This window comes from Doryrhamphus excisus, chromosome 22, assembly GCF_030265055.1.
Source record: "Doryrhamphus excisus isolate RoL2022-K1 chromosome 22, RoL_Dexc_1.0, whole genome shotgun sequence".
In the NCBI taxonomy this organism is placed as follows: domain Eukaryota; kingdom Metazoa; phylum Chordata; class Actinopteri; order Syngnathiformes; family Syngnathidae; genus Doryrhamphus; species Doryrhamphus excisus.
The window spans coordinates 3565691-3586321 of NC_080487.1; the positions used below are offsets into that span (position 1 = coordinate 3565691).

The 20631-nt window shown below is 39.6% G+C and overlaps 4 protein-coding genes across 5 annotated transcripts; 2 read left to right on the top strand and 2 right to left on the bottom strand.

The window, feature by feature from the left end:
* The first annotated feature begins 55 nt into the window (after positions 1 to 55).
* On the top strand, positions 56 to 3252 carry zgc:163057 (Hemoglobin subunit alpha-D-like). The gene is made up of 3 exons (XM_058061878.1): positions 56 to 1404; positions 1722 to 1926; positions 2746 to 3252. The coding sequence occupies exons 1-3, from the start codon at positions 1313 to 1315 to the stop codon at positions 2872 to 2874; spliced, it is 426 nt and encodes a 141-aa protein (XP_057917861.1). The 5' UTR covers positions 56 to 1312; the 3' UTR covers positions 2875 to 3252.
* Positions 3253 to 4494: 1242 nt separating this feature from the next.
* On the bottom strand, positions 4495 to 5260 carry LOC131109652 (hemoglobin subunit beta-2-like). The gene is made up of 3 exons (XM_058061877.1): positions 5095 to 5260; positions 4795 to 5017; positions 4495 to 4703 (listed from the first exon to the last, which is right to left on the bottom strand). Exons 1-3 carry the CDS (start codon positions 5184 to 5186, stop codon positions 4575 to 4577), a joined length of 444 nt encoding a protein of 147 aa, XP_057917860.1. The 5' UTR covers positions 5187 to 5260; the 3' UTR covers positions 4495 to 4574.
* A 1526-nt stretch (positions 5261 to 6786) lies between these two features.
* Positions 6787 to 7985, bottom strand: LOC131109655 (cytochrome c oxidase assembly protein COX19). Its single transcript, XM_058061879.1, has 3 exons — positions 7824 to 7985; positions 7543 to 7654; positions 6787 to 7461 (listed from the first exon to the last, which is right to left on the bottom strand). Exons 1-3 carry the CDS (start codon positions 7891 to 7893, stop codon positions 7368 to 7370), a joined length of 276 nt encoding a protein of 91 aa, XP_057917862.1. The 5' UTR covers positions 7894 to 7985; the 3' UTR covers positions 6787 to 7367.
* Positions 7986 to 8463: 478 nt separating this feature from the next.
* LOC131109644 (arf-GAP with dual PH domain-containing protein 1) lies at positions 8464 to 20314 on the top strand. Of its 2 annotated transcripts, XM_058061861.1 has the most exons (12): positions 8464 to 8580; positions 8705 to 8828; positions 12838 to 12921; positions 13435 to 13526; positions 14586 to 14668; positions 16903 to 17015; positions 17105 to 17251; positions 18024 to 18107; positions 18191 to 18253; positions 18596 to 18667; positions 18746 to 18974; positions 19621 to 20314. In XM_058061861.1, exons 4-12 carry the CDS (start codon positions 13438 to 13440, stop codon positions 19647 to 19649), a joined length of 909 nt encoding a protein of 302 aa, XP_057917844.1. In that variant the 5' UTR covers positions 8464 to 8580; positions 8705 to 8828; positions 12838 to 12921; positions 13435 to 13437; the 3' UTR covers positions 19650 to 20314. The 2 variants fall into 2 exon arrangements, with proteins under 2 accessions (XP_057917844.1, XP_057917842.1); XM_058061859.1 differs by lacking the exon at positions 8464 to 8580 and having other exon boundaries at positions 8632 to 8828; positions 12794 to 12921.
* The last annotated feature ends 317 nt before the right edge of the window (positions 20315 to 20631 follow it).

Genomic DNA, 20631 nt, shown 5'->3' on the forward strand with positions numbered 1-20631 from the left:
GGCTCTCACTATGGTTGGCTGGAGTCCCAAAGCTTTATAAATGGCTTTATAACCTTTTCCAGAGTAATAAATCTCAATTACTTTCTTACTTAATAATAAAAGGTTTAATTTGTGTTCGCTTGTGTTGTCATTGATGAATACGATGATTTGGAACGTGACAAAACACTTCTGGAGAGAACTCATGAACGGTGGACAGGGCCAGTAGTGGTGGTCCCTGGACTAGGGAGTGAATTGGGCCAGTAGTGGTGGTTCCTGGACTAGGGAGTGGATTGGGCCAGTCGTGGAGGTCCCTGGACTGGGAGTGTATTGGGCCAGTAGTGGTGGTCCCTGGACTGGGGAGTGGATTGGGCCAGTCGTAGTGGTCCCTGGACTGGGGAGTGTATTGGGCCAGTGGATTGGGCCAGTAGTTGTGGTCCCTGGACTAGGGAGTTAATTGGGCCAGTAGTGGTGGTCCCTGGATTGGGGAGTGTATTGAGTCAGTAGTGGTGGTCCCCAGACTGGGGAGTGTATTGGGCCAGTAGTGGTGGTTCCTGGACCGTGGAGTGAATTGGGCCAGTAGTGGTGGACCCTGGACTGGGGAGTGAATTGGGCCAGTAGTGGTGGTCCCTGGACTGGGGAGTGGATTGGGCCAGTAGTGGTGGTCCCTGGACTGGGGAGTGGATTGGGCCAGTCGTGGTGGTCCCTGGACTGGGGAGTGTATTGGGCCAGTCGTGGTGGTCCCTGGACTGGGGAGTGGATTGGGCCAGTAGTGGTGGTCCCTGGACTGGGGAGTGTATTGGGCCAGTAGTGGTGGTCCCTGGACTGGGGAGTGTATTGGGCCAGTAGTGGTGGTCCCTGTATTGGTGAGTGTATTGGGCCAGTCATGGTGGTCCTTGGACTGGTGAGTGTATTGGACCAGTCGTGGTGGTCCCTGTATTGGTGAGTGTATTGGGCCAGTAGTGGTGGTCCCTGGACTGGGGAGTGCAGATGCCAATCTTGGGAAAAGCCCTCTCCAGCTGTTTGAGTCCCAGTCATGCTATAGAAGCTATATGCAGAGTGACTCACGTCATGCAAAAGATAGCAAAGAGGTTGTGCTACTCCCCACCCTCCCTCTGTTGTTGTTCGATAACACAGAGGAGGGAAAACACCCCCACTGGTGTCCACCCTTTACCACTACTCATAGTTTACCTCAGAAAGAAGGAAATTATTGATCATCTCTATCATTTTACACTTTTTACTTGAGGATAAGATGGTTGATTAACACTATAGATAATCTTCTCGGTTTTGATAGCCGGTGACGAATCCCTTTTTTTCCCATGTGCATTGGCTTGCAATGCTGTCCCAGAAGGAGAAAGAACTACTTGCAGATGTGTGGCGAGGGTTGATTCCTGTGGCTCAATATATTGGATCTGACGCTCTGATTAGGTAGGTTCAATCTACTTACTTAAAAGGTAAAAAGGTAATGTTAATATAATATAATATTATATATAATTGGTTTGGTGTGCTCTGATGCATGGAAACATTGACTTGATATGTAACCGCTTGAACAGTTAAATACACTAGAACTGGACATTGCTTGACTAGCGTGTACTTGAAGAACAACGTCTTTATCATAATCTTAATCTCGGATGACTACATGCTCATATTTAGTTCAAGACGTGTGATGTTTTGTTAGCATTAGCTCCCTTTTCTTATGATTCTTTTACAATGCATTACATTTGATTTGCTTGTGTGTTTTCAAGAATGTTTGCAACCACCCCGGGCACCAAGACATACTTTTCCCATCTCGACATTAGCCCAGGCTCCGCCCACCTTTTCTCCCACGGGAAGAAGATCGTCCTGGCTATCGCCGAGGGAGCCCAAGACATCAGTCAACTGACAGTCACGCTGGCTCCTCTGCAGACCTTGCATGCCTACCTGCTTCGGATACACCCCAGCAACTTCAAGGTGTCTGGGCGACTTTAGACTGGCAGGACTCAGTCCACCAACTCACTACTTATTACTCAAAAAAATGCATGCTTAAAATTATTTAAAGATTTACTAATTTATTCTCAAAAATCTGCAATTATTGTGTATAAAGACGTAAATTTACGACTTTATTCTCATAATATTACAAGTTTTTCCAAGAATTACAGTGTAAATTTATGACTTTATTTTCAAAATCTCCCATTTAAAAAAAAACAACATAAATTTACAACTTTATTCTAATAATATTATGAGTTTTTATGAGAATTACGCTGGAAATGTATGACTTAATTTTCGAAAATTTTTAAAAATTACATAAATTTACAACTTTTTTGTGCTTTACAGGTTTATTCTTGTAAATTTACAACTTTATTCTCAAAATCTCGAATATTTTTTCAAAGGTGTAAATTTACAACTTTATTAACAAAATCTAATTTTGAAGTTCATTTTATTACTTGCAATTTTTTTTGTTTTAATTCTAGTAAATTTACAATTTTTTTCCCATTAATATATTATGCTTTATGCAATTCATAGACAATTTTATCCATTTTTCCATCAGCTGATTTGAATGAATGCTCTATATATTTGCAAAGAGGCTCGTCATACAGAGGCTCAGTCCTCTGTATGACTGCTTACTAGGGATATCAGATATTGGCTTTTTTGCTGAAAACCAATATAACAATATTGTCCAACGCTCCAAAAATATATATGTAAAAAACAAATGTCATAACAGACAGCTTTTTGGTCGCTGCTTTATTAATGTGTATCTCTTTCCTTTTCCTTTACTTTCCTTCCCTGCAGCTTTTCTCACACTGTATGCTCGTCGCCTTGGCTGTTCACATGGGCGAGGACTTCACACCGGTTTTACACGCAGCAATGGACAAGTACCTGTCGGCTTTTGCAGCAGTGCTGGCTGAGAAATACAGATGAGACTCAATGTATATGAACACCACTCAAATATATTTCAATATGTGCATTTACTGTTCCATGTGTCATGTTTTGTAATAATAAAATATGTGAAAATAGCAATAATAGCAAATAATGCCTTTTTTTGTCTTCATTTAATGAGCTGATTTGCATTTTTTTTTCTTTCCCCGGTCATGTCACCGGTCTGCAGTCCGATGTTGCTGGGCAGAATTTGTCTCATCTGCCTCATTGGCCAATGAGAAAATACATTACTAAAAGCAAATGATAGCCATGCAAGCTTGGATGTTTGAAAGGCAAACTCAGGGCTGATAGATTTTATACTCCGTATTGTGTTTATACTCTGTATTGTGCTTATACTCTGTATTGTGTTTATACTCTGTATTGTGTTTATACTGGAGTCTGGATAAAAATTGCATCACAAATAAAATGAAACATGCAAAAATTATAGGATCTCTAACTATATGTTATTTAAAAATGACCCATATTTCCTAGATTTATATTCCTTATTGTAGTTATTTGGGGGGTTTGGGAAGTATTCCTATAATGCCTCATTAACTCACTAGCAAGACTAGTCATATATCTCATCTCGTTTCATATTATCTGCATACTGTATTTGTATATAACTCTGGGTAAAACTGTTTTGTTAATACTTGGGTTATTTATATTGTTTATTTTCTATATTGTGTATTTTGTACTGCTTAGCTGATTCTGTACTGCAAATTTCCCCATTGAAGGACGAATAAAGGCATATCTTATCTTATCTTATCTTATCTTAAGCGCAGAACATTAAAAACTCCACTTGGAGTTCTTAGAGACTGGAACCTGGACCTCCTGACAGCGAAGGCAGACTAGGAAACAATTGTTCCAAAAATCTGACATTGAAGGTGGACCAGCATCCCAGATCAGGTGTGTTACACGATGGAGGGTCTGCTGAGCAGGATGCCTTCACATACTTATCTTTTGCTCCAGGCGAAATGTGCCCAGTGCTGATATAAAGCAGAAGCAGCCGCTAAGCTCCATTAAATAAAATTGACAAATAAATGATGAATATACTGTATTCACAGTATATTTCACTCACAACTTAACTTACACTTACATATTCTTTAAAATTTGGACCATTGTAAATCATTGTAAATAATCATTAGTATAAATCGGACAATAATGATAATTAAATTATTATATGCTTGTTAAAAACTGCACTCCTCAGCGTCACCTGGCATTATGCATTATGTTATAAAAAATATTTTTTCTGTAGTTTGGGTTTTTCTGCATAAGCAGCATGTATGAACACAATCTATGGTTTGTATATTTTTTAATATTTCTTTAATAATGTTATTTTGTATATTTAATGTTTGTATTAAGATTGATCATTTTATTTTTAACGTATTTTTGGTATGGTTTTTCTGCCTGAATTGAAATGAAAGGCAAATTAAAGTTTTTTTTAATATAGTGGTAAGGCTAGATTGTATAGTTTCTTAAATATAAGATTGCGTAACAATATATGATGATGATGATGATGAAGCATCCCCAAGGGTCGTGTTGTGTAAAGTGACAAACCTTGAATCAAAAATTCAAGCATATTGAAATATAGCATATTGAAACAAAATAGAAATGCAACATCAATTTGCTTCAATGGGTCTTTATTTCTCTCTGGAGAAGACAAACATGATGACACATGTTCAATCCCAATTGCAAGTTGCAGTTTAGTGGTACTGCCTTCCCAGAGCGGACACCACCACGGACAAGAACTTCTGCCAGGCGGCCTGAATTTCTGGCTTGAAAGCGTTTCCCATCTTGGCGGCAATGACGATGGTCAAGCAGTCAGCCAGCAACTACACAGAACGCAAATCCCAGTCAGATTTATCATGGTGCCGACACTTTTAGAAAAAAAAATAATTATTTACAAGAAACAAAAAATGTTACCCTGAAGTTGTCGGGATCCACATGCAGCTTCTCGGAGTGCAGCACGCTCAGCTCGGCGTAGGTTTCCTTGATGTTGTCCATGTTCTTGTAGGCCCGGTCCAGGCCGTGCAGGATCTTGACGCCATGAGCTGCGATTTGGGGGTTGGTCTTAATGGCTTCAGCATTGTAGAGGTTACCGAAGGCGCCAAAGTACCTCTGGGTCCAGGGGTAAACGATCAGACACCTGGAAAGACACACAAAAAAAATGATCAATCGGGTTGCAAATTGCATTCCTTATTTACAATCCAGCTCATGATGTACCTGCACAGAGCCTTGGCGCCTACGTCCTCGTAGTCCAGGCCGGTCATGATGCTGTTGATGATGGTGCGTTCCTGTTCAGTCCACTCAACCATGTTGGCGTTTGTTTGTTTTGCTTCAGGCTTCGAGAGAAAATGCTGAATAGTGTTTGAGATGCACGGTGGTCCTATTTAAACGTCTCAGAGGTACCCCCGCCCTGAAGGAGAAACAGCTATGATAGGCTGCAGATGGAAGGCTTCAGATAAACCATAGACTTCTCTAGAACTTTCTGGATGTTTCCATGCAGGCTTTGTATACACACAAAATGGGTACATTTTTAAGATTAAGACTAAAATTCACACAAAGGATGTATTACTTCATGTATTAATCCTTCTAATGGTAGACTGTCAGCTAATATTCATATATTAGCTAAAAGGTTAAATTGTAAACGACTGGTACACGCTCCAATCAGCAAATGAACTGCAAAAACTTCCTTCAAACATATTAACTCCTTATTTCTAAAATTACAAATACTTCAACTTACTGATATAGTTCATCTTCAAACAGCTAAAATAATGCATAACGCTAAAAATAACCAATTACATAAAAATGTCATCCAATACTTCTCTACAAAAGAGGAGAAATATGATCTCAGGGAAGAACTACATTTGAAACACTTATATCTATATATCACTATATTGACACTTACTATGATACCCATTATGTCATTGTATGGTCATATTACCTCGTACTTCGGTACGTGACAAAAATAAAATAAAAAAAAAATAATTAAAAAAACGTAAACTATATTAGGAAAGCAGGAAGTGAACAAATGTAACAGTTACTGATTGTAAAAGTACCAGATGGAGGGGTAGGATTTAATAAGCTTTGCTTCTTCCTACTCCTTTTGGACATGTGGAACTGTGAACTGATTATGGGATGCATTCAATTGTAATCTGATGCATGTTCAAATTAAATTAAACCATTACAAATGGTGTCTTCGGTTTTTAATTGAGCTACTGAAGTAGAATAACTTTTGCACAAAATTCTCATTTTGTGATCTGAGTTGGGGAACTGCTCTGTACAACACTCAAAACTATATTCATCAATAATATTGACAAGTTTGCAGTAATGCTGCAAAAAAAGATCAAATTCAAGTATTCAACAGTATTAGTTTAAAGTGGACACCTATTGAAAATAAATGTGTCTAAATCTGTCGCTAAAATGCACATAATAATAATAATTATATATAATATTAAAGGGAGTTTAACATCATATCTACTGATAGCTCAAATGAAAAGAAAACCTTCATGCTGATTCTTTATATCATATTTTTATACGCCAAATGCAATAATAGTCATAAATGGATTTGATTTTAAGAATACATATTTGGTGCTTCTGTGGTCTAATTAACTCAAGTATACAAAAATGTCTTTGGGCTTTTCATGTTTAAGTGTTATCTAGAAAAGCACGCTGGTGTTATCTTCAGTAGCGCCCCCTCCACCCATTGACCCACTGCCACTCACAGGCTTTTCCTGCAAAGATACTGCAAGGCTGTGGGGGTGTATATGTCAAGTATGCAAACACTGAATGCACGAATGAATAAAAGCTGAAAATGGTTTCTTTTTCATGTAACAGGTAACTACTAGTACTGCACTATAGTACAACATAATAGCTCCTTCATGTAAATCAATGTGATAGAGAGTGCCAAAACCATTGCAATTCGGGATCATTTTATGAGGGGTACTGTTTGAAAACGACCCAAAACAAATGAACATAGACACATTTTTAGTGAATTATAGAATCAGAAAAACCTCTCCATATATTAGACAAAAATACAAAATATTCTGGACCTTTCTTCAAGATTTAGTGCCGTTTTTGCACCACAACATTTCACACATAAGTTTTTGAATATATGCAGCACAACACCAAAGTTTCCCCTCCCACTGCATTAGAGGGGCCACCCCACCCCCAGTTATTTTTATATTTTTATATACAGTAGATCCCCATCATCATTTTCCCTGCTATCGATAGAAAGTGCTACCTGCAGGAAAAAAAAAGAGTGCCCCAGCTTTGAATGCAGCAGAGGGCGTCGTCTCACAAGTCAATACGTCCAACATTTTCCAGCAGGATGATGTTTTGACAAAATGGGATGTCGTGTAATTTCATGCTTAAGTCAGTACACTACTGCATGCCTGTAATTGTTCGTAAATGTGTAAAACTGAAGATTAAGATTTAAGATAAGATCATATTTGTGTCCATTATGCAACACAACAGAAGCCACCAGTGGTGGCATGTCAGTGTTGGCAGTCTTTGTTTGCTTGGCTGGGAGGAGGATCAACCATATCTTTGAATCCAAGTTTTTCCAATGGTTCTTTTGCCATAAGTTGACTGGAATGAGAAATGGCACACAAAATGAATTAAAACCACACAGTGTTCATTCAATATATCAAGAAGAACATTCTAACTCACTGGTCCATGCGACATTCCAGGTAGGATTTGGACTGGAGTCGACATTTGGAGTTGTCAAAGTTGTTGTCTCGCAAACATTTCATGAAGGTCTCTTTGAAGGCTTTGCACTCTCCTGAAATGACAATAATAATCAGCCTCAATGTCCAACCACACATCTTTTTTCTATGCCGCTTACAATTTGTTTCTTGAAATATACTGTATACAGTACAACGCTGCTTTACAAAATAACAACTTAGCCCTTGCATCCTGTCCATAATAGACAATAACAAATGTCAACTTACCAAAGTGATCTAATGGGAAGGCTCCTTTGTCAGGTGGTCGAGGTTTAAAAGTCTTAGACCCGAAATTCATTACAACGTCGTAATGTTTACTGGAAGGTGAAGACAGGAGCGGTCGCAGGTATATGACACACCACTCTTTGTCGCCTTAATTTGACGTCACAAGCCTCGCGCTTGTTTTTGTGACACCAGCCATGGATAGACGCCACATCGAGCGCTGAACCGTACGTCAATGTCGTCGCCATATTGGATGTGTCAAAGGCTGTGCTGTAAATGTAATAACTTTCATAAAGCGCATTTCTACAAAGAAATTTAAGTTAATTCCTCTTGTTTATACATTCGCACAAGCGCTAATATACTTGGGAAACAGTTAGGGACTCAAAATAATGTGATTGTCATTTTTCTACCTGATCCAATATGGCCGCGATTTTGACGTGTCGCTGCTGTGAATAAACCCACTCGATGCGGCGTCTATGTATGTCTGTGCATCTTTAACACAAATGACAATAAAATTCTTGCATTGAGCCTCATTTAGATTGTGATTGTGTACCTAATGTTATGGCGCTGATGACAAAAAATAGATCACCACTAGATGTCCCACTCTCAACACATAACACTAGATGCAAGCCTATGAGAGACTGAAGGGGTGGCTAATACTGCAATTAAATTATTATATACAGATACCAAGTAAATACCATACTGATACTGATAGCCATCACTTAAAATATTGTTTTTTGATTCGATAATAACACTCTCCTTGGTAGGTATGCTATCGATATTTGTATCGATCCACACATCCCTGATAATAAAGTAATCACCAGAGAGCGAGAGAGATAGAGCATCCGGCCGACAGGTGATCCTCTGCTCTGTCTATTGGCTTGCAGACAGCGGATGTGCTTGTGCAAGCCTGGGAGAAAGTCACCATGGAACCGGAGGGGAACAACCGGCTCCTGCAAGACGTGTTGACGAGACCGGACAACGAGACGTGCATGGACTGCGGCAACCCGGGTATGCAAAGACGGTCATATTGCTCCTCTTTACAAGACTTTGTGTGTATATGTGTGTGTTGTCATGGCTGGTCAGTGTGTGCAGGCTAGACATAAGCTGTCCCCTCCATATAGAGGCTTTGTTCCTGTATGTGTCCATAGTGGCATCATGTTGTAACTGAACAGCAAATATCTGTTTTCTAATTAGTAGGACTACATGGGATAATAATGCAATATTTCATATGCAATATTCCATCCCTCTATTTAGTCTATCGCTATACGTCCACCACTGAAATGGTGTTTAGCCAAAGTGGCTGCTGAGGTTCCAGGATGGGCTGAATGGCAGTGCTTGGAGGCTTGTGTGGTTCCTCTGAGGACTGGCTGCAGTAGAGTTCCTCTCACAGATGTGGATGAAGAGCTGTTGAAAACTCAAAATAAAGGGATAGTTCTATAAAAGCTGATGATAATCACTGGTTGAGAACCATTTTGATTAAACATGCAGTGCTATGCATTCTTGCTTTACATGTGTTGATGGACTGACTGAGGTTTTAGTTGAACAATGATGGGTGTCTTATCAGAACTCTTATCAATGTGGAAATCTTGTCATGTCAAGGGCTTTGTGGTGTTATTTAAAGGTGACATATTGTGCTTTTTTTCCACTTTTCTGATCGTAAATGTATTTAGAATGTTGTATTCTCATGGATGGCACAGTCTTTAATTATGCTTTTATTGGGTAAGGAACCTTGATAACGGTTTTACAAATGGGGGCAGAACACAGGAAAGGAAGTGTGGCGAACTTGAGACATTTTTTTTTTTACCGTATTTTGATTTTTCAGTATGTGGCCCTCTGTGGGAAAAGTTCAGACAACCAAGCCCTAAGTGTGATGATGCTGCATCTTCTGTTGACCTTATCTTACCTACCCTGCGCCGCAGCATCATCTATGAATCAGCCCGTTTACACGCACATGCTTTTTTATGTTAAGTCGTCCTTAGTAATTGCCTTTGACTGTGTTTTCTACGGTGACATAACATTGCAATGTTGTGCGTCTGCCCTTCGCTAAGGACACACAAACGAGTCCCATCCGAACCTAAGCAGTCTTCTGAAGTGTGAGTCATGAGTAAAGTCCATGAAATTCTCAGAAGCCTTAGTCCTTTCTTATTAGGAATAATTAAAATGTCTTTGTTACACAGCAACTTTATTATGCAGTGGCTTTAAACATTGGAACTCCTTATTCCTTCACCCATAGTAATAATAAAACAGAATTACATCCACACATGATTATGAAAACAAGCTTGAAGGTGCTTGTTGCTGCCGTTCTTCCATAGAGGAAAAGCCAGTGAGTTTTGCAACAAAGTATCAGAGATTCTCCTAGTAAAGGAAAGACTGCATGCATGTAATATACAGATACAGATGCAGTTTGCCCATGTCTGATTTAGACCATATAAATGTGCAACTTCGAGAAAAACAATGCATGTTATCCACTTTTTACAAATACACTATAATTTAACTTACCAAACATAACACAAATGCAATATATCAGATATTATATTAAGGCAATGTGTGCAAAAAAAAAAAAAATCCAATATTTTCCTCTGTGCTTGGGCCTTTTGTCCGCATACAAAAGTAAGTGTTTGTCCTTAAAAAAAAAAAAATGTTGTAATAACTCTGATTTTAAAAATAACAACAAACCGGTATAGAAAATTGTAGAAATACAAAGAACGGGTAGGATTAAATAAACTCTGCTTCTTCCTTCCCCTATTTAGACATGCTGAATTGTGAGAGCCTCTTCCAACGGACTTTCGAGGAGAGGCTGGGTACACCCGGTCCATTCACACCCATAAACAATTTAGATTCTCCAATAAAACTAAAGGTGGGGCGACATGATGTGGCCATCTTATCCAATCTTTCAGTCTCATCATGGCACCTTATCTTTGTTATCTCGATGGATACAAACCATAGACCACAATTCCTACCACCACTGGCACCCCAGTATCCCTCTATTGCTGTTAAAAACCATTGGAGCACACAATGACCTGCACGTGTATGCTATTGCATTCGGTTTGTCAGACATGCACTAATCTCCAATGAGTGTCGTGTGACTCACACGGCGATGACCTCACCACGGCTGCTCTAGACAGTGTCTGTGTTTTAAAATAGTAATGGATGACTTGTTTTATGATTGAAGTTAAAATTAGATGAATCAAACGGAGAAACAAATACACATTCCGGTAACACTTCTAGCCTTTTTGTTTCCCTTCCTCCTTTTACTCCCATTTCCTTTAGGTGTCATTTGAGTATTACACACTGTGTGTGTGTATGCGAAGGGCTTGTGAGAGAGGGCAGCTGTTGAGTGTGTGAGATGCAGCAGATATTATAGTGGCATCAAAGAAACTACCTATTGGGGTACAAGTGAATGGGATAGAATATAAATACACCGGTATGTTCATCACGAGAGGGGAATTCATACTACAGATATGCAGATATGCCATTCATATTTAATATAAACCATATATACTGACAGCTGGTTGACAAATGTCTGTAAAATTAAATAATTAAAAATAAAAATAAAAAAATTGTTAACTATAATGATGAAAATTGTAATATTAATGATGATTATAATGATGGTAATAATGATAAAGATTATAACAATAATGATAATAATAATAATAATATTACAGTGATAATAATAACAGGGGAAACATGAACATGATTATATCTTAGGCATTTATAAGCTTTTGCTTCAGCCTACTCCTTTTGGGCTTGGGATCAGATAGTTGAATACAAATGTAAATAATGGAAAGTTATATTTTGATTGATGTAAGAAATGCACTGTAATGATTCATATATTTGCCCAAATAAAGGAAAAAAAATTAGTAAAATAAAATGTTTATAAATGCGCTACCTTGGTAACGAGATGTCTATTGAGTGAAATTTGAGTGATTTTTCTTATTTTTGTGTTTTTCATTCACTCTGTTGCTTTGTGTGTGTGGGGGGGCATGTCAAAGAATAGCATCAGATTCATGCAAATAGTTAGATGGATGTATAGATGGATCAGTGCATACCGTGATGATCATATTTGATTGTCTTTACAATGCACTTGACTGTACATGACAATAGCATACATGCACTTATACGGTGGTTATTCGTGAAGACACAGCTTTTGCATTAGCAACTACATTGATATGTTTCTGTGTAGCATTTATCTTCATATGACATTTTGCTTTTCTCTGATAAGCTCTGTTGACGTGGGCAGAAGCAAAGACCCCCGTGATCCAGGGACTAAAGTGTACCTTTCCTCAACACCCACGGGAGCTGCTGTCTGTGTCATGTTCTCGGAAAAGCGTCTGTCTGACTGCTTATGAGGCTTTCAGTTTTCTGAAGCTGTATTCAGAGTGAATGATGATCTAAATGCTACGGTCCGTGCTTCAATGGCACTATAATTTTTTTATATATAAAAAGAATAGAACAAACAAAAAGAATATATTTCACAGTTTTAAAAAGACATCTTGAATATTATGGTGTTTTTTTTTGTCACACTTTCAAGTGGTAATGCAGATGTGTGACCAGAAAAACACATTCAATCTATTTTGTTAATCTCAGTACAGTCAAAGGAAACACAGCCTGTCATCCTAAACAGCAGTTCTTATTTTGCATTTGCAATCGGGATCTTTAGAAATATATTTTAGATGCTTTTTGTGAAACCTTGACCTGATACAAATGGTAGAATATAAAAATAACCTATGAACTCAAGCCAGCTGACTTACATTATATTCACGTAATGCCCAGTCATGTCAGATTAATACAACTTCTAATAAAGACACAACCATTACTGCTCTAAATCCTTCCTTTTCTTCTGTACTACAATTTGAATTTTCTTTTCTCCACAAATTTACCTTTTCCTCCTCCATTTCCCTTCTTATTTATCTCCTGCAACCTCTCCTCTCCTCCTCCCCATCCCCTCTCTCTTCTTGTCTCCCATCTTGCAGAGCCAGACTGGGCATCACTGACTCTGGGTGTGTTTGTTTGCCAGGCCTGCTCTCTCCTCCACCGCAGCATCCCTCACATCAGCAGGGTCAAGTCGGTTCAGGATACGTGGGATGCGAGTGACGTGGAGGTAAGGCTCTTATATAGCAAACATGACAGGAAGTAGAAATCATATATACGTAATAACTCAAGTTAAGGGAGTCTGTAAAGAATGAGTGATGAGATGTCATCATTACTGAATTGAAGTGACTCTAGGTCATATACAATAGTTCCTTTGTGTTTACTGTACAGTATGTGTCATCCATGGAATGACCCTGAACAGGACCCTGACCTCTGCCCTCTCTCTGTAGGGAGGTGGAGAAGTCAATGGAACAGTTACACTTTCATTGTGAGATGTAGGGCTGTCAAATCATTACACATTTTAATCAGATTAATCCAAAAATAATACTGTATATTATATGACTTGGTGCAGCGTAGAATTTGGCAGATTTTATTGATTAAATATACTAGAAAATACTAAGGGCCAATAAAAATAATGGTTTACCGTCATAAATGAATGTGTTTGTGTTGTTTATCATTAGACATATTATATTATACGCACATTGTATGTTGCTATATGAACTATTTGGTTTATGCCTTTCAGCTTATGGCTGCAATGGGAAACAATGTGGCTAAGGCCAAATATGAGCAGAAGGTCCCTGCTTTCTACTACAGACCAACACACACTGACTGCAAGTAAGTATACTCGGAGTATATATAAATATACCCAATATATTAATGGGTTACTCCATTGTGTTGCTGCCTCTACACAGCAGGCTGTGGGAGATTAACCCTTTAGTGGGAGTAGTCAGGCGGGAGACTATGTGTGGTCTTGCGGACTAAGGTTGAAACCAGGGATGTCCAAACCTTTTCCACCGAGAGCCACATCCTGAAAAATTTAAGGAAGCACGGCACATTTTTCCTTATAATATTATGATACTATTAGCGTAAATGTACGACTTCAGATTTTTTAAATGGATTATTTCATTTTGCTGTTGTGTGTGTGTGTTTTATTTAGTTTTCTTCTTAAATTCTATTTTTAGAATGTGCTGTGTGCCCCTTTAAGAAACAGCTACGGGCCACAAATGGCCCCTGAGCTGCACTTTGGACACCCCTGCACCACCGGCATCCAATACTATTTCAAAGCCCCTGAAATGTGCAGGATAGTGTCCCTTGAAGGAAAGGAAACAGCAGTTGAACAAATGAAGGCGATCCAGGAAGAGATTAGGTTGTAAAAGTAGGCAGATGAGGACGGTGATGTGATGACGCTTCGTTTTACATCAGTTGCAACACGGCCTGAAAGTCCATTCCAATGCTGAGCAGCGTGTGTTTTAATGCGGCTGATGAGTGACAATGAGTCTTGCCGGCTGTTTCATTATTCAAGCTAATTGGGGTCAAGAAACAAACAGGATGGTGTTTAGAATAACAAAAAGGTGTTTACTGTGGCAGTGTAGTTCGCAGGTCTGTTTCACAGCCAGGAAGTTCTGGGTCGGAATCTGTGTGGAGTTTGTTCTTCTCCTTGCGCTCTTACTTCTTCCGCCATTCCTTGCTGAGAATAATAAAGACACAAATATTTTTCAAACCTGTTATGATAACTTCAGTTATGTTTTCATAATAAGTAAGCAGCACAAAAGAGAGAAGTGAATTCCACAAAATACTTTTTCGGGGTGTACTGTATTAGACTCACCGTGCCACACTTTGAAAATCCCTGGGTCGGCATTGTGCTAACGGTGAGTGTTGTCGTTGTGTTCCCAGGCTGCTTAGAGAGCAGTGGATCAGAGCCAAGTACGAGAGGAATGAATTTGAGTTTATTGAGAAGCAGGAACCTTATTCGGCAGGTACGTGAAAATATCTCTTTGGGTTTGAATTATGGTGAAAGTACACAATTTCCTTGCACGGGGGCCAGTACACTTTTAGCGACTCAACTGCAGAGAGTACCGGTGTCTTCTGATCACAAGTCAATCACAGAGCACATACAAACCGTTTATACTCACAGTCACACCGATGGACAATTTGGACTCTGCAATGAACCTAACATGTTTTTGGACTGCTGGAGGAAGCCCGAGGAGAACATGCTAAATTTACATATGGTGTCTGAGCTGAGATTCATTATACAGTATATAGTGCAATGACGTCAGCCTCCCTCTGGGTCCTTCTAGTGGACAGAGATCCATTCATTTTCTATGCCCTTTAATTTGTTCAGACAAAGTGCCTCATGGTAAAACTTGAAAATGTATTTTCATTGTGAATTTGTATTGGTGCATGTTTTTATATTCATTATGGGTACTTTTTGAGTGTTAAGTTGCTGTGTGATGAGTTGACTGTCTTGACTGTTATTGAGTAATGACCCCCTTGCAATTTCCAATGAGTTGACAACTTCATAGGTCATGATTGGCTCATCAGTGACTTATAGTCTGTCTGCCCGATCTCCTAGACTGCGTGGCCAACATGCTTCACACTCGTCCACCGTTTGATGTTGTTTTTGCATATGTAATATACACAAATGAGCCACATCATTATATATTATCTGGTTTACAGTGATGTAGAACTGCACTGCATCGTACTTGGGAGGTCTTTGTCATATTTCGCCATTGTCAGAACCATGATAATAGTGTATGAAGTGACCTCACCCATTCTTCATGACAGTGGAAAACCATCTCCACACACACAAATACATGCAGACAGTATGCGTTATTAAGAGTCATTCGATCAAGCTGTCTTCATCACAGGCAAGGTTCATCTGTATGTGTTTCAAGATTGATTGAGATATACTCTTGGCAGTAACTTAGCCTCAGTGGTAGGCCATGTCAGCATTGATTGTGAATGCGGAGGGAAGGAGGTAACCGTGTACCGGGAAGGAGCCGTGGGTGGGGACAATAGAGGCTATTGATTGATGAGGCAATGCCAAATACCGAGCGCACCCACAGACAGAAACACACAGTAAAATGAGTGCTGAGGACAATAAAAAAAAAAAGAAAATGGGAAGCAGCAGCAGGGGGGACAATGAAAGACATGTAAAAAAACATTCTCCATGCATGAGCTTTTATGCTAAAACGGAATGTAATTAAAGCTGTACTACTCAATATTTTAATACCAACAAAAGGATCAAATAACTGTCTAATGTTCCATTACACGCCTTTGCAGAAGATTGATAATGGGTGGTAATGGCTTTGCTTAAAGTGATAAAACCCACTGCGGGTAATCAAACCTCAATGTCTCCACTCTTTATAGCAGGAGCTTTTGTGCCTTGAGGAAGGTGGTGCCTCCCAAAAATTGAGCTGAAATTTTGGAGAATTGAAACATTTGCAATTGTACAGTTTAATGTGAAAAATTCCTATATTACTATTGTCGACCCAACTATTGTCATCCTCACAAGGAGGTTTGCGGGGGGTGCTGGAGCCTATCCCAGCTGTCTTCAGGCTAGAGGCGGGGTACACCCTGGACTGGTGGCCAGCCAATCACAGGGCACATATAGACAAACAACCATTCACACTCACATTCATAACTATGGACAATTTGGAGTGGCTAATTAACCTAGCATGTTTTTGGAATGTGGGAGGAAACCGGAGTACCCGGAAACTGCAAATGCAAACTCCACACAGAGATGGCCGAGGGTGGAATTGAACTCGGGTCTCCTAGCTGTGAGGCCTGCACGGCTCAGGCAACCTTATATTTCTTTCAATGAACTAAGTACTATTTTTACACACGTGTAACATACGTGTAAGACTAATGATCAACCTACTATATTGAATTATTATCTTTGCACCTACTGCTCTAATTTAAGACACAGATTAGACAGCAAGGAGTTCATTGTATGGCATCAATACAAGGAAAACATGAAAAGGAGACAGTGTTGGCTGAGGCTTTGGCCAAAATAGAGTGAACAGGAAGTATATGTGCTTAAAATAGAAGGGAATATTATTAACAGGGAAAATGATCTGGCACAGACATCATGTGCCGCTCTTCTTTTCACGTTCTGCCCTTTTGTTTTCTCCCTCTCTCCCTCGACAAGATGTCACTGGCACGGTTTAAATGTTCTCCCGGTCTCTTGCTCACATTTATTTTTCACCAGGATACCGTGAGGGGTTTCTATGGAAACGAGGAAGAGACAACGGTCAGTTCCTCAGCCGAAAGTTCATCCTGTCCGAGAGGGAGGGGGCTCTCAAATATTTCAACAAGCAGGATGTGAGCAATATTTCACTGTTGATGACCAACACATGCATGCTTTGTATTAAAGGTCATTGTGTTGTTTATGCTGCCTAAACAAATTGAAGGCTAGAGATCCTAAGGCGGTGATGAAAATTGAAACCCTCAACGCCACCTTTCAACCGGCCAAGATCGGCAACCCCTGCGGGCTGCAGATCACCTACCTGAAAGACAACAGCACAAGGAACATCTTTGTCTACCACAGTGATGCTAAGGTGGGTCACAGTAAACATCCAATGAGGAAGTGGAGGAGTGTGTTTGTGCTTAAATGGCATTTTACTGAAAAGTCCAGCCTTTTATTCATTCATTCATTTTTTACCGCTTATCCTCACGAGGGTCGCGGGGGGTGCTGGAGCGGGGTGCACCCTGAACTGGTCGCCAGCCAATCACAGGGCACATATAGACAAACAACCATTCACACTCACATTCATACCTATGGACAATTTGGAGTCGCCAATTAACCTAGCATGTTTTTGGAATGTGGGAGGAAACCAGAGTACCCGGAGAAAACCCACGCATGCACGGGGAGAACATGCAAACTCCACACAGAGATGGCCGAGGTTCCAGCATTTTAATAGTACAATAAAACATTCAACTCGTCCGTATTAGGGCTGTCAATCTTAACGCATATTATTAACGGCACACACATCCTTCAGTTTTTCTGTATGCAGCCCTCAGTGGAACGTTTGGACACAAAATTATGACTTAATTGAGAGATTTAATCTAGATTTTTTTTAATCTAAAATGAGAAGTTTCTGCCAAAGAAAGATGCTGATATTAGTGGCCTTCTGGTCTAAGCATATTGTAGAGCACAGCTCCCTCTGCTGGCCAAGTAGTGACAAATGCAAGTTCATTGAGTTCATCCAATCTGCTTGGGTGATATCGACCACACTGCAGCATCCACAAAGGTTATTCTAAAGCCTTCACACTATCATTTACATCAAATATTTAAAATTCAGATGCATTTTTTTTCTTTGTTCTGAACAGGAGATGGTGGACTGGTTCAACGCAATCCGAGCGGCCAGGTTCCACTACCTACAAGTTGCCTTCCCCGGAGCCAGTGATGAGGAGGTTCGGATTCAGAGCTTAGTTACACAAAATATGTTTCATATTTTAGATTTATTTTTCATATATCATGCTTTAATGTTTTCCAGCTGGTGCCCAAATTGACTCGGAATTTCATGAAGGAAGGTTTCATGGAGAAAACAGGTCCAAAGGTTTGTATTAAAGTGATCTTTAACACTTTTTTGTTAATTAAGAAACCTTATTGATTGATAATGCTTAAGTTTGCTCGAAATTCCAATAACAAACTGCAATTTATAGCAAGATTTGTATGGTATGAAATATTTCCTTCTGACATGCATAACAAGTTACATTAATGAACATCACATGATTACATTTGCACAATTCAACATGCCTGAAAAGGAGTAGAAAGAAGCAGAGCTTATTTATTCCTACCCTTCTCCATAGCTATTACTAGTAATTCATTAACTCATGTAAATGTTAGACGATGTCATCTGCTAAATCTGATTTTTTGTGTATTTCTTTTGCCTGTACAGCACACTGAGGGTTTCAAGAAGAGGTGGTTCACAATGGACGACAGAAGACTGATGTATTTCAAAGACCCGCTGGTACCAAAGATTGTCTCCCCATTTATTTTTTTCTACCTTTTTTTTCCACCGTATGTTTGCTCACTTCCTGTCTTCCAGGACGCCTACGCCCGCGGTGAAGTATTCATTGGCAGTAAGGAGAACAGTTACACCGTCCTGTCTGGCCTGCCACCGACCATCCAAGGCTACCATTGGAACCACGGCATCACCATCGTCACACCAGACAGGAAGTTCCTGTTTGCCTGTGAGACCGAGGCTGAGCAACGAGACTGGATAGCGGCCTTTCAGAGGGTCATCAATCGCCCAATGAGGCCGCAGGAATATGCAGGTACACAGGGTCACATGTTATAACGCCATCTGACTGCAGCTCTATCTCGTAGATTTGGTTAGCGTGTTTTTCAGTTAATTATGAAAATTTGTCCTCGGTTTACATACATTTTTCAGTTAGCGTACAATACGGTGCACATCTTGTCATGTTGTTGTAACATTGCATGAGTCCAGTTTTTTATGACCAAACGTCCTTAGCTTCTAAGCGTGGGTTTTTGCATGCGTGGGTTTTCTCCGGGTACTCCGGTTTCCTCCCACATTCCAAAAACATGCTAGGTTAATTGGCCACTCCAAATTGTCCATAGGTATGAATGTGAGTGTGAATGGTTGTTTGTCTATATGTGCCCTGTGATTGGCTGGCCACCAGTCCAGGGTGTACCCCGCCTCTCGCCCAAAGACAGCTGGGATAGGCTCCAGCACCCCCCGCGACCCTCGTGAGGAAAAAGCGGTAGAAAATGAATGAATGAATGTTTTGGTTAGAGAACGGATGACACTAACTAAGGTTCCACTGTAATTTTATTTACTTTTTCATGTTTATTTGTAAACAATTTAATAATATATAAATTTTGTTAACTCAATATGTTAAGCATGCTTGAAACAAACCACGATCATGACAATCTTACTTCCATTTTATTTTTGTCTGGCAGTGGAGGCTCATTTTAAACACAAACCCTGAGGCCTTACTAAAAGCAGCACTCACCTGGAGTGGCTTGGTCTGTTCGGATCCAAAACAGCCCCGACGTGTGACCATGGACCATTGTTTGGAGGTGATGGGTTGGGAATGGGTGTTGTTTCGAGGCCACAATGAAGAAAAATGCTGAAGAGGACTCAAGGCCAAAAGGGGCCTAAACGTGGATGGTGTCCTGACTTTTGTGGCTACTATCTTAATGCCACATGTTGACTTTGCCTGGAATTTTGTCTTGTGAATGAATGGTTTGAAGTTTCCGAACGCTAATGTTATGATGTGATCATCACACATTGTTCATTTATTTTGAATGTGCAGTGTGTATGTGTGTGTGCGTTTTAAAACCATGTTAGATCTGCAAAGTACTGTTTACCACAAATATGCATTAAAAACACACAAACTCTCAGCGATCATTTGCTCTTAACATAGCTGCAGGTGGTTGATCTGTATCCAGAAAGTTCCTTAAGCATACTGTACGTATATGACAGCTATTGCCTTCTTTATTTGTTCTCTTGAACTGTTGCTGTTATTGTGAAACAGTTATAGTGGCTCCGAAGGACTATGATGTAATAGCACTGAGGGTTTTATTTATTTTTCAATTTTTTGAAAAGATGTTGTTGATCATTGGTCATTGTTTGTTTGACTATAAAAGTCTAATGCAGATGAATTTTTGTTTTGTCTTTTGTTTACACACCCTATTTTAAGTGGCTCAGAAGGTAATCATGGAGGCTACAGTATACGATTACAATGGTGAAAGTGCTTTTTTCCCCTAGCTGTTTCATTTCCCTTAATGGAAAATAATGCATTAAAATAGCGACAAATTTTAGGTGATCAAAAAATAATATACTTAGACCAGAATTAGAGATTATCATAGCGATATTTGTAAAATACGCCTAAAATAAAATCAAATAAGCTATAAAAACGTATATATGTATGTACTGTAGATTCCTGAACAGTTGTGATTCAGCATTCA